At 36.6% G+C, this 14,172-nt stretch overlaps 1 protein-coding gene across 1 annotated transcript; it reads left to right on the top strand.

Annotated features, from left to right (window-relative positions):
• The first annotated feature begins 3,810 nt into the window (after nt 1-3,810).
• LOC144663592 (zinc finger protein 511-like) lies at nt 3,811-13,716 on the top strand. Its single transcript, XM_078524608.1, has 10 exons — nt 3,811-3,969; nt 5,228-5,301; nt 6,188-6,244; nt 6,822-6,963; nt 7,909-7,965; nt 8,628-8,707; nt 10,971-11,031; nt 11,868-11,905; nt 12,817-12,940; nt 13,513-13,716. Exons 1-10 carry the CDS (start codon nt 3,883-3,885, stop codon nt 13,534-13,536), a joined length of 744 nt encoding a protein of 247 aa, XP_078380734.1. The 5' UTR covers nt 3,811-3,882; the 3' UTR covers nt 13,537-13,716.
• The last annotated feature ends 456 nt before the right edge of the window (nt 13,717-14,172 follow it).

The raw sequence follows: 14,172 nt of genomic DNA, 5'->3' as shown, positions 1-14,172 counted from the left end.
TCGGCAGAAAATTCGTTGTTCGTCTGGTTACGCGTCTCTCAGTATAAAGACGGGCACAAGACGCGTTACACGTGCACGTCTAGACGAGCTTCCTTTCGTTATCCCGGCTTTGAAGACACATTTCGAAAAGAACTCGTCTACATGGGTAACTCGTCTTGTGCCCGTCTTTATACTGGAGACGCTTAACCAGACGAACGACAATTTTTTTGCCGAAGCTCGTCCAGACGGGTAACACGTCTCTAGTATAAAAACGGCCATTATTTCAAACAATTCAAAGTTGTCGTAAAAATGAAGGTTCCTTTTAATGAACACCAACACGACGACCAGAACTACAATCTGGAGATACTTGGTCTGAGTGAAATACGATAGACTCGTCTGGCTTTGGAGAACTGAAAACAGCAACGCGGGCGAGAGCATCTTGTACCCGGGTGCAGAAGAGGAGCACCATAGAGGAGTAGGACTCATTCTCAAGAGGGAAGTACTGACACTGTTGAAATGGAACCCTGTTAACGAGAGAATCATGAGTGCACGCTTCAACTCACGCTTTGCACGCTTGGAGCCTTAACCTATGGGGCAGCTTTGGTGGCGCGTGGCCGAGGGGGCGCTGGTGTTGTATCCGGGGTCACCGGTTCGGGCCTGCCCTTGCCACTGCTGGTTTGTTTCGCGTTGTCCCGGTTCTCCTCGACCACCTTGTTTCCCACGGTCGGCCTCCTCCCGTTGGGATTTTCCTGTGTTCATAGTTTCCTCTGTTTCGGCGCCTGTACTGTGCTCTCTTTGGTTGGCTGTGCAACCCTTCACATTTTCATTCATCATATATATATATTTTTGCATAGGTATCCGGTTGTTTAGCCCCCAAGTCGATTAGCCCCCAATCTGTAAATTCCCAGCCTGAAGACGAATAGCCCTCAAAAAGACGATAAGTTGCCAAGTAAAAATTGCCGTTAAAGTCAGTGAATTATCGTTTACTTGGAACTTGGGATGAATATGATAGTTATCAAAGTTTAGCGGAGTTACATCGGTCGAGTAGGTGAAAGAAAAGCAAATGAAGCTTTGCTTTGAACGTAAAACGCAGGAATTCTTATAAGTTCGAAGTGTTAATTAAATATCACTACATTTTTACTGATGCCAAGAAAATATATAATCCTTTCTATCAAAGTTTACTTTTCCACTTTCACATCAACTGATTTACCTCAATTTGAATTCACCATGTGGTAGGCTGCTATTAAAGTTTATTTCTTTTGGTTTGTGTTCAAAGTAAGTTATTCGGTTTGTGTACTTGATTGAAAACTTTCAGGAAAAATATCTCATATCTCATATCACGAATGAAAAAAAAAAAAAAAGTGAAGAAGGCTAAAAGAAAAAATTATATTCCAGGATAATCATTTTTACTGAGGGCTTACAGACTTAAGATTAGGGGCTGGCAGACTGGGGGACAATCGACTTGGGTTCTAAACAACTTAACCTACAATCTTTGCAAAACTCACCGTCATCCAAGTGTACGCGCCCACCAATGACGCAGAGGACGAAACCAAGGAAGAGTTTTATGAACAGCTGCAGCGGGAGGTGAAAGCAACACCCAGACATGATGTACTAATTGTGATGGAGGATTTGAATGCCAAAATTGGAGAGTTGTTTTAAGGATTTAAGGCAAATAAAAAATTAAAAAAATTTAATAAATTTCACTTTTAAAAGGAAAAAAAAAAATAAATAATCAAATATTTTCCAACTTTAAAAAAATACCACTTCCTAGTGGATTCCTCTTAATATTTTCATCCTTGTTGGTCTGTTCTACATTCATCTTTTGTCGCTTGTTAACTGAAATTCGTTATATCAGGGTACATTTTACGTTTGGGATTCCGAATTGTGTTCGTTATAACGAGAATTTCGTTATATCGAGGTTCGTTATATCGAGGGACTGTTCGATACATTTTACTGTAACTTTGGCCGGACTGAAGAATATCGTTCGTTATACCGAGGACTTCGTTATATAGAGGTTCGTTAAATCGAGGTTCCACTGTACCATGGGTACTTCTGAATTCTATAAAAGCAATCCCCAAGATACTCAAAGTGTTTTTATGTGCCTATTCTCGCCGCAAACGTACACAAGGCCTAGATTTTGGCTGAAAAATGGCGATGAGACTTGCATAGTGCCATGTGTCTACCGGTTAAGATTACTCAATTAGAATTAACGTTATTTTCAAATGAACTATGAATAGGAACTTCAGTATAGAATGCTTTTAATAACGAATTAAAAGGACACTGTCACCAGTTTCACTTCAAAAACTGAAACATGCAAGTGTACAGAAGTGTTAAACAAGTGATATTATTGTGATGCTATATTAGGAACTTTAGATCTCAACTTAAAAAAGTGAAGCTGATTTTTTAGTTCAAGTTTTGTCCTTGTGGACTGGAAAAACACCTTAAAATTATTATGGCTCCCTTCTTCCTTCAACAAAAAATTACTTTATATATCCATCTTGATGTACTAGGTGCATTTCGTGTACGAGAAGACCTATTCGCGCCAAATTTTAGTACTTTTTACCGAAATGCATTAAAATCCCTGTAACCTGAGTGTACCTTTAACACCAATTAACCTGACATCCAAACATTTAAATAAAGACCCCAACTTTAAAAACTGTTGAACCTTATGTACTTTGGTAGGTAGGTAGGTAGGTAGGTAGGTACGGGTAGGTAGGTAAGACCTCAACTAAAAATAACACGCAAACTGCGGTGATGAACATTGCGGACAAACGCATTGTTAGAAAAAAATAGACCTTTTACTTGACGTTTCGTATGCTTCTACATACATCTTCAGAAGTAACCGTAAAATGGAAGTACAACTAAATTTAAATTCGAAAAACAATAGGATTGACAAATGACGAAAAATAGATGATGAAAAAAAATATATAGAAAATAAAATACAATGAAATAACAATTTGCACATAACAAAATGTGAAAATTAGTAGAGATAAAGTTTTCCGCTGCCTACATTTTTTTCAGGGCAGGTTTTTAGGTTTCAATTTCTAGTTGTTCTCGAATGGACGTCAAGGTTCCTTCATATCACTTCTCCAAGAAGTCTAGCTAGCGAACTGGTCACCTTCTTAGTGGCACTTAATTCTGCGCTTGGTTGTATATTTTTGTGATTTTTCGGTTATTTCTTTCGGTTATTTTCATGATCTGCAAAAAGGTTGCCGCAAATAAAACTAAAATTTTACCCCAATTTTTTTCAGGAAAAATTTAATCCATAGTGGAATGTAAGGAAAACATTAGTTTCAAAAATATGTTAACGTTGGTGCTAAAGATTGTTTTTTAAAACATATCGTTGTGCCGAAAACAAAAATGCTTATGATCGCAGGATTATGTATTAAGTGGAACAGACGTTCGACAAATTCCATTGATAGATCAGTCAGCCACTACAGAACAAGACGTTATTGTAATAGATTGACATTTATTTTGAAACGTTTTAGCATCCGCGTTGTGTTTTTAAACACAATGCGGATGCTAAAAAACAGGTAAAACCTGTAAATACAGGTTAAAACCTGTATTTTGTCTGTTTCTCAGATAAAAAAAAAACGAAATGTTGCAATTTCAATTGCAAAGACTTCCTGAAACTCGCAAAAATTAATTCCGAACAAGAAAATCCGATTCCACCACCTCCCCCCCCCCCCCCTTACCCTTCCCCTCCCCGGTCATTCGCTTTTCAGCATAACACCCATTCCCTCGCGACTTCCTCGCCCCAGCCCTCAGGATACACGGGAGACTATATGGTAACCTTACATGAAGTAAATACTGCACATTCAAAATGGCCGACTCGTACTGTGCATCAAACATTTTATCTGCTTGTCAGCAATTTTGACTTATTTACATGTAGCTGTGCGACTGATGGACCTAGAGGTGGTGAGCGCGATCCCTTCATGGTCGTACACTCCATTGAAACGCACATTCCCTTCTGATGATCCGTTCTTTGAGGTAAGATTTGCGTTATTAAAGGCGCGCGATTCAAAGCTACTTTGACAGGCTTTCTTGACCTGGACTCCTGGGGGACCGGTCTGGACTATTTTTCAAGCCCTGGTCACACATGAAATTGTTTTGGCAACTTGTAATGCAACGTTTGTTGTGTTGTGTGGTGCTTTTAGTCCCGGGCGGGACTTGTTTTTTGAGCCCTCACAAAAATAGGCAACAGAAAGAACGCGTGCATGCTTTTGTAAAAGCAGCAGCTAGTTTTCAGCCATTTAAAATTAATGTTTGCCTCCAGTCAATCTGTAATTATTTGTATAGACAAAGTTGCAAAAGCTTATATAATAATTATAGTTAAGTGACTGAGCTATAGTTAAATACTGAGAATGTATTTTCTCTTAGCGCTCCCAATTAATGCATTATCATTCATCTTTACTCAGTAGAGTACAAAACGTGTGCAAATTGAATTGAACAAATCTCCCATATTGTTTAACAAATGTCAAGATGCCCGGACACGAAGACCTGTTATGTATCAGCAGCTGGTATCATTCATTCCAAAACGCCTATCTCCTCCCCCCCCCCCCCCCCCCCCCCCCCCCACAGTGGTGTAGCCAAAGGAGGGTTTGAGGGGTTCTTGAACCTCCCTTCTTTTGGGCTGAAACCATGGGTTTTAATCTCAGCAAAAAGGATTATTGGAACCCCCCATTTTGAGCTTTTGAAGAAAAAGATAAGAAAAATAATTCTAAAAGGCATCACACAGTATTTCATAAAATAGCTGAAGTACTTCGCAATCAGTGATTGGTTAAACATCTATGTACTAATGTACCGGTAAACTAACGGTTTCCAACATCGCAGCACTATGATTGACTAGTATGTGTAAGGACGAAGAATTTCTCGAAATGTTATTTTAATTTCTTATTCCGGTCTAACAGATGTCTAGTTAATTCTGTTTCTGCGTCACTGTGAAGTATTCTGTAAACTGTAATTTTACTGTAGTTTTCAGTGATATGCAATTTCTGAAGCTCCAACTAATGATTGCATTTTTTTTTTGCTGCCATCAATCAGAAATATGCACACCAACACACCTTGCAGCACATGGATCTCCCAATTGTTCTCACAACTGATGGACATGTCTTTGACGGTTGAGTAACCTTCTGTTTCCGGGGTCCACTAAGAATTGGGCAGCAAAGCATAAACTGTTGGTTGAGGATTGAATTCAATTCGCAATCACTGAACCGCAAACTCACTGTAGCTGTTGATTGATTCACAGGAAGGAGAGTTATTTTGCAATGTGTTAAGGAAACAATTGGATAGAAGTGAGGAAGTTGATGATCTTATCCAAAGGCAAGTGTACGTGTTATGTGTTAGTGCATCATTCGATCTGAATTCGATCTGAACGCTAAATGTATTTTTCTTTGTTTAAGGATTATGGTTATAAATCTGGAACAAAAGAAAATAGTGCAAATTAAACATTTAAGTTTGAAATAGAGTTATTGCATGTAATTTAAAAAAAAAACATTACTGTAAGCAGTACTGTGGTCTTTTGTCACGAATTAGCAGCATTTCGTTAACTAAACAATCCAGTTTTCCTTGGCATTTCTTTAACATAGAAGAACATCATTGTAAGGTCAGGACTCGCGACACTGTTAGTTTTGAGGAAATGCTGCTAATTCGCGAAAGAAGACCAACACTAAACACCCAGTTGGACTTTAATAGTACGTGCGAAAGTATTGTATTCAATTAAATGCCGCATGCACTGACATTTTAAATGCTAATGACTGTGATTAACAAACACTTATTAAATATTCTAACATAATTAGTCACCTTTATTTCTATTTAAACTCTTAACCCCACCATTGTTTTTATTTTCTTGATAATGGAGTCAAGATGCCTTTGAAACGTTGTGGCCTAAATTTGATTATTTTTATAGTAAATTGTATTATATCAAAATGTTCTCTTACACTGTATACGGTAAGAAGTCGATAAAGGTACTGTAAATAAACCTTTTGTAGTAAAAGCTGTAGTTCTTAGCATTAACCCTTCATCAGAGCAAAGTTTAAAATCATTTTGACCTGAAATACATTTTAAACTGCAACATAAAATTTATCATACTGGTAATTAATTGCTTAAAATTTTTGTTATGCTACATGTAAAATGTGCTGAAATAATAATTACATATTAATTAATATTTTACGTCTATTTATATATGAAACCATTTTTTTTACTGCAGAGCTGACTTCAAGTGTGATATTCCAGGTTGTGGAGAATGGTTTTCAAGTGTACCTAGGTAGGTAAAAGATACATGTAAAGGCGTCTAGTGTGGCCCATTTGGAAATAGAAATCAATGAACATAATTTTTTTTTATTAAATCATCTAGTACATGGGGGATGCAGTGGCCTTCTGGTTTATGCTCAACTCTGGATTTTGTGACCCAGGTTTGACTCCTGGCCAGGGTCAAATATCACCAGTTTAAAACTACTGTGAAATCAACCAATCAGATTACTTTATTCCTGGTCCGATGTTTTTTAGGTATTTAACCAGGCTAGGTACAGGTATTGTCCCAAATAGTGCATGCGAATTTGTGCATTGTAAAATTTTGGTGACAAATTAGTAACAGATTTATGCCATACAGTACCACTCAGAAATAAGTGTAGCAAAATATATGCAAAATATGCATGATGTGTATGTATATTGAGTATACGAACACATGCACATGTATATAATTATACTCTGTATACTTGTATGCTCTTTAGTATGTACAGTATGAGGTAGCTTATAATTTGTTTTGTTTTGTTTTTGTTGATAGTTGATTTTTCTTTCAATGGCCTGACATTATTGACCTTCTTTTTCAATGATGCTTCTAGCTACGAGGCACACTACAACAGCTTGCATCGTCACAGCTGTCAAAAGTGTCAGCGATCATTTCCATCAACTCACCTGTTAGAGATCCATGTGCTGGAGAACCATGACACTTTGTTTTCCATGATAGCCACAAGAAAAAACCTGGTGTGTATTCTGATAAATGTTTTAATCATGCTGTTAGCTACACTGTGTGCACATTTTTTGTAAAATTAATCACTTTATTTACGATAAAATCATGTTTTTTTTAATTAGTTGATTAGTTGTCAGATTTTTGTATTGGACTGGGCTCCATTCTCTTCCCCAGAGCTGCTTGTCCCTCTTTGCTGGCAAAACCTGAGGCATGAGGAACAAGTGGCTCTGGAGACACATGATGTGATTGGCTGGATTATCAACAAAAGAAATGTAAATTTGGCAAATTGAATCAACGGTTTTAAAATCCCTTTGTTGTAAGGGATTTTACTTCGGTTGATTTGATTGGCTAGATTTAAATTTTCTTTGTTAAAATCTAGCCAATGAAATCATGTGCCTCCAGAGCCACTTGTTCCTCGTGCCCCAGGCCTCACCGGCTAAAGGGACAAGTGGCGCTGGCGACAAGAATGGTCTGGGCTCTAATGCCCAGACAGTGTTTCTTATCACTTACTACGTCAATGAACTTAAGAGCTTTGTAATACAAGTCATTTGCTACCTTTACAACTGAAGATGTTTTTTTTTCTTAAAAAAGAAAGCAAACAAAAATCAAAGGAAAACAAAACAAAATATTGAATAATTTCAGACAAACAAATGCCACTGTCTTATTTATATTAGAGCACCTTCACCGGCCCTCAGGGCTACATAAGCCAAAACAGGGCTTGAAAAAAAATGGCCTTTAGGGCAAGCAATTTTTAAGTTTTGCTTAACTGTGGCAGTAATGTGCTTGCTTTTACTGTAGTTTACTTGTTTGTTTTAAAATCCTCCTTGCCCATTGGCTACATGTAAGTGAGCAAAAGTTACTTACCCAATAGGAAAATTAAATATATTAAATGCATTTGACCTGTATGATCAGATGGGCCTATTAACAAATGATCTCTTTCCAATTCAATTGATAATTAGTACAGATGCCTTGTGGAGAGCTGTCCTGATAGATTTTCAAGTGACAAAGAGAGAAAGGTGAGGATATAATTTAAGAACTCCCCTGGTATTATGTAAATAATTATGGTTGCATAGCGATATGAAATTTATCTTCTCGTGTTCAAATCGATATCACACTTGTCCACACGGAAGTTTTCCGAAGATTTTAAAAATGTTATCCAAAAGTCGTAAGAATGTTTCCGAACATTTTCCAAACGTTTCCAAAACTTCTGTTCAAAGATTTCCGAAGATTGCTGACGCTAGAGGAAAATCCAAAGATCTTTTGACTTTATATTAATAAACTTTGGTTCATTGAGCATCGAAACATGGCAAACTCGGCCAGCTGATTGGTCTAAATGATATCACGCAGGTGTGGATATCATTTTTATCCACACATGCGTGATACCATTTTTATCAATTTGCTTCCACTCGCTATACCTCTGCAGTTTGTATACCAGTAATAAACCATGCTCTTACTCCCATAGTTTTCCAAACATTTCAATTTGTTGTAAGGTGCTGACGCACAAGGAAATGAAAAAAAGGACAATTTTCAAATCCACATGCGAGATACATCCAGAATTTTTTGGCAATGTTCACTTCTAACAAAAAACGCTAACGCGTTAGTGTTTTTTGTTAGAAGTGAACATTGCCAAAAAATAATCTGTCTTAGAGATGAGTCTGATTCTGTACTTTTTTAACAGGATCATCTGATTTCATTTCACAAGTACCCTTCTGACTTCAGATTCAACCGTCCAAGCAGACAGCAGCGAAAAAACAAACGGTATTTATTAAAAACCCTGAACATATATTAATTTGATAAGCTTAGAAATACTGATTATAACCTCTCTGTATTAAATTCCACATCCACCGCTCTCCTGTTTTTAAACAGCATTACACTGTAGACTTTCAATAAAGTCCTTTAATTTTTTTCTTATATTGATGCCCTGTTCTTGCGACTTTGTCCCTCACTTCACTCACTCAACTCATGAGGTTGACTTGTGGCAAGTCTATGATACACTGCAGTTCTGACAATTTAGTGATCCTATAGTTGAGGCAGCTTGGTCGAGTGGTAAAAACGTTGGACTTGAAATCCAGTGGTAGCAGGTTCAAATCCCTTTCTGATCACTACAGTAGCTGGTGTTGTCCCCGGTAGCCCCAAGTGCAAAACTCCTCCATGTCATTTGTACAAAGTCATGTAAATAGCCGACTGGTCTGACTCTTGCCAGTTGGGACCTTTCAAGTATTTTGTCGCTGTGTTTGTTTACATTGACCCTGGAAAGCTGCACTTGGGGAGTGGTCAATAAAGTTATTAATTATACTTGAAAGGGTTTTTGGTACAGTCACGTTGATTGGCTACTCGAACTCACTTCCAAGCAATGCACACAATAAAAATAATTGTAAATTTTGAAGGGGAAAACTAGTCAAAAATCATTCTTTTGGGCTATATCTCACTGTTGCATTATATACTTATTTCAACTATTCACCTCAGTGTCGGTGGCCAGTGGTGGATATTTACCTTGCCACTAGCCACCTCCACTTCGGTGAATAGTTGTTAACTATTCACTAGACATTTACGTATTAGGGCATTTCCACAGTTACGGACGTTACATTCAGAGTCATTTTTGAAACTTAAATCTAGCACAGGCAAAGAATAGGGAGAGGTTGTCCAATGTTACATTGATTATCATGTTTGTGCCTACTGACGCGTTAATTGAGTTATAAAAGTTTTCCACTTGACTGGCCTATATGTTAAAATAGAGCAAAAAACACACCGTTACGGACGTTACATAAAAAACAACCACATGAGCAAGAGCACTGGTATTAATGGAAAATTCCTGTGAAGTGTCAGGGCTTATTGCATGAACTGCTCCAAATATTTGAAGTATAGTAGTTGTGTGAACCAAAAAGTTTCATTTCATTTAAACTCACTTTCGCAATTATACAATGCTATGTGAACTTTAACGTTACGGACGTTACAGCCAATGTTACGGACGTTACACTGTGTGAATTATTATATTATTTTGTATTGTTAGCCACATTCTTTTTGGACATAAAAGTTCAAAATGGCTTGTATTTAACATTTTATAAATCAAACTGGTTGGTACTTTATGTAAAAGCTGTGAAATGTCCCAACACAGTATGAAGGACACTACATGCATTTTACATAAAGTACTCAGCCTTGAGCATGAGCATGCTCAAACTATCTAAACCGATAGACATATACTGGACTTCAGTGGGTATAATCCATTCCTTCTCTAAAACACTGCTTTCTTTGAGAATTCACATATCCAAAATTGCCTTTAACTATGGCAGAAACAGTCCAAAATCACAAGCTTCAAGAATTGTAACATCCGTAACGTAACGTCCGTAACAAAGTTTTGTTACCATTTTTTTGGAAAATGTTGCAGTTTTTCAGGGACCGCTTTTTACCAATTGAAAGTGTTTCTAAAGAATATTTAGCTTTGTGGCAGAAATATCTTTGAAATCTATTAAATGGTTGTTTTAAAAATGGAAAAAGATTGTGTAAACGTTACGGACGTTATGTAACGTCCGTAACAAAATTTACTTTGTTAATAACTATTTTTTTAAAAAGTTCAGGGTGAAATTTATATTTTTTATGTAATAACTCCTTTGAGGTATTTCTTCTGATATAAATGTTTGTAGACACAAATCATTTCCAAATTTTATAAAGCAAGTTAAAAAAATTGTCTCTCACCTATTGTTTATTATTAAAAAATGAACACTTACTTTGGAGACCCCCCCTGAATGTGTTGCTATCACAAGCGAACTGAAACTTATTTTTCTATGTACTATAACTTGTCAACAATTTAGTACAGGGTATGATTTTATGTCCAATCACTTTTCAAAAATCTGGATTTTTCACATTCTCACATGGAATTGCCCATTAAGCAATATTATTTACTGGAGATGCAAATTTAGGTTTGCATTTTTTTACAAGTCCAGTTTTTATTTTAACCAAATATGTTAACTAACTTGCAATTGGTTGCATTGGTTTATTTAAAAATTAAATTTTTGTCTTATAGTACAAGTAGCAACCAGTCAGCAGATGAAGTAATGGATACCTCAAATATACATACACCACAGGTAAAGTGATTTTATTTGATGCTCACTTCAAATTTACAGTATGAAGTCAACATTAATTGCTGTAATAAGATCACTTTTAAACTAGTGGTAACCACAGGTTAGAAAGTGCGGGCCTTGACGCACTTAGACAAGGTACTGGTAGACAGTGCCATAATTATAAATAAACGACTGAACAAGGAGGACTGAAATGATCAAATGGATAATAGCCAATTATTCTGAGGAACGCGTCACGCAAGGATTTTTCGCACGCGGTGCAGTGTGAATTTAGATGTGATTTTTCTCAGTCGGTAAACTTGCTATGTTGTCAGTGTTATAACGAATTTCTCGACAATAACTGTTGTTGGAATCATTCGCTTTACCGTGAATTATCTGTGATACAAACACAGCAAATGTTCTCATTCCAAAAGCAACACATAACCCCCTCAATGTCACAGAAGGTTTATCTAATGTGACAAGCTGTTTTTAAAATATCGCTCTTGGAGAACAGATTTTTCTCTTCTGGTGTTACGACAAACTGTCGTGATTAACACATTTTCGCATTCCGATCGTGCTTAGTGGAAGAACAAAAATTTTCAACTTCCGGTTCGGTCCTGGTTTATAAACGTGGCGCGCACGCGTAAAACGCAATCCGCTGGTCACTGTCAAGATTAGGGTTGCGGGCCTCTCTTGGGCCCGCAAAAAGTTCTTAGTACATGTTTAGTGTACAATTTAGCCCCTGTGGGTGGTGGGGGAAGGGGGCTCATTAAGGGCTTCGACTGTATATTGTTATCTCACCAGGATGATTGAACACTGTACAAACTATTGCAAATAATTTTATTGTTTTGCTGTTCTTTTAGGCAGCTGAGCCTTCAGGCACCACAGTATCAAAACAGAGGTATAAATAATTATAATTCATTGTAAGTTATAAAGTATACCGGTATTAATTAAGGTGGCTGAACACAGTTTTCATGCACGCTCTCAATTTGAGTCCATGCGCACACGCTCAAGGTTTTGAGACATGCAAAATTTAAATGCTGTGTGTGCGCAGTTGATCAAAAAGCTGCGACTGCACGTTTTATTGTCTATCCAGAAAGGCACAATTTCTAACGAACCCGTCATTAGAACGCCATCAGACGTTAAAGGCGTCTGTCTTATTTACCTTTTTTATACTAGACGTTAATGTCATCTCGAGACAGCTTTAACGTCTAAGACAGCTTTAAATTAACGTCTCTAGCATAAAAACGGTCAATGTTTTTAATATTTTTTCGAAAAAATGTACTATTTTTAAATGCCTTAAAGTCATGAAATATGTGTTACTATAAACATTAGGATGTTAAATTTACTGTATTTATTCAATTAAGCACCCTGGGCACTTATAAATTTTTGGACCTTGAGTTTGGGCTTAAATTATTCGAGGCTGGGTGCTAATTACATTTTCACCATTTTTAGCAAGAAGTACGTTTATTTTGCAAGAAAACAATAAAATAACAAAACGTGAAGATGTATCCTTGTAGCAGAATTTTAACTGTTCATTGAACATTTAGACTGTAAAATACTAAGAAAACTCAGTCTTCGAGGTAGTCTGAAGTCAATTTCAATCTCAATTTTTAATTATAATCAATACTCCTCTTGTGTTCTTCAGTTTTTTTAGGGGGTGGGGGTGGGTGCTTATTCGAGGCTGGGCATTATTTGAGGTTAGGCGCTTAATCAAATATAAAATTAATACGGTTTTACATGAACTTAATGAAAAATATTTAGTAATTTAGCAGTGATGAATAAATAACAATGATGAGTTACTGCTTCCAGGTTGCCAAAGACAATTTGTTTTGGTAGAGGATCAAGTAAGGGTTTTGTGAGAAACCATACCAAAAACAGCAAGAAAAAAGCCAAGAGCAAAACTGCTCACCAAAAACAACACACCTCTCAAGAGGTAACTATCAATTATTATCATTAATAATCAATAATTAATTATTAGAACTTATGAAATATTTAACAAGTTAAAGATTGTTTTGGTTTACGTTGCTGCAGTTATAGAGTGGTTTTCACTTGAGTGTTGAAAGTGATCCGCGTTTGCATTCATTTTTGCATCACTGTGCTTAGTGATTGGCTAAAAACTCTCGCACTACTTTCTCAACCAATCAGTTCAGTAAAATCAAAACCAATCGTGACTCGCTCGCGCATCTTTTCCTGCGCTTTGTGCTGGCTACATGTATTTGCTTCAAGCTTTGATTGGTTTACTGGATTGTCTGTGTCCTTTGTAATTGGTCTGAATGACACTCATTCGCCAATTGAAAACTACTCTAACAGAAACTCTACATTGAATTGTCTTATTATTAAAGTTCTGCTCATAGCAATTATGTTCTATTTGCACAAGGTTTACAGACATTACACTGACTGCCCTCAGTGGTGCTCCAATTAAGGATCAGCTCCATGTTTTTAATCATTCATTTTGTAACCTTTTACAAAGTATACATGTAGTTTGTTTTCCTTTGTATTTTGCAGGTCACAATGGGTGAAGCGAGCTAACAAAATGCTGAATTAAGCCTGCCTGTCTACGTAAATTAAATGCATTTTGCTCTAGAAAACCAAAATCCTTTCTCAACAGGGAAGGCAAAGCTACATGTTAACCTCAGTAGAAGTTTGCTTATGAAATCCATGTTAAAATGCCTAAGGATTTTAAAATAGACTTAAGATGGCTGTCCTTTACATCATCATCATCATCGATCCTTATCGCGCCATTGGACGCATAAGGCCTCGCTGTCCTTTACAGTACACTAATAAAAGTTTTGGCATGAATTGTGTACACTACATGTACATGTTTGGATTTAATTGGCACATCATTGTCAAACAGCGCTTTTCATTTTAACATGGAAATGAGCCACAAGTTCAGAAGGTCATGCCGTTGGGCTGCGATTGGTAGATTTTGGTCTAACATCAAAAGACACAGTTTGTTGTCACTTTGCACATAAAACTGAAAGCGAGAATTACAAATATATAATTTATACCGGTATTTTTATTTCAAACCTATTGTAGAATCAAGATCTCTTTAATTTAAGCTCATATTGATTTTTTTTTCCTTCGGAAAATTAGTCTTGATAAGAATGACCACTTGTTCATAAATGTTCATAAGGAGCAAAGAAATTGTAAAAATTCATACAATTT

Source organism: Oculina patagonica, chromosome 8 (genome assembly GCF_052425735.1).
Source record: "Oculina patagonica isolate OP01 chromosome 8, crgOcupat, whole genome shotgun sequence".
NCBI lineage: Eukaryota > Metazoa > Cnidaria > Anthozoa > Scleractinia > Oculinidae > Oculina > Oculina patagonica.
This window is presented reverse-complemented; position numbering and strand designations above follow the sequence as displayed.

What these genes read in the sequence shown, in the direction of transcription:
- LOC144663592 (XM_078524608.1), top strand. Translation starts at nt 3,883, where the DNA reads ATGGACCTAGAGGTGGTGAGCGCGATCCCTTCATGGTCGTACACTCCA. An exon ending in CAGCAGCGAAAAAACAAACG is followed by an intron (nt 8,708 to 10,970) that starts GTATTTATTAAA and finishes TTTGTCTTATAG; the next exon opens with TACAAGTAGCAACCAGTCAG. An exon ending in CAAATATACATACACCACAG is followed by an intron (nt 11,032 to 11,867) that starts GTAAAGTGATTT and finishes CTGTTCTTTTAG; the next exon opens with GCAGCTGAGCCTTCAGGCAC.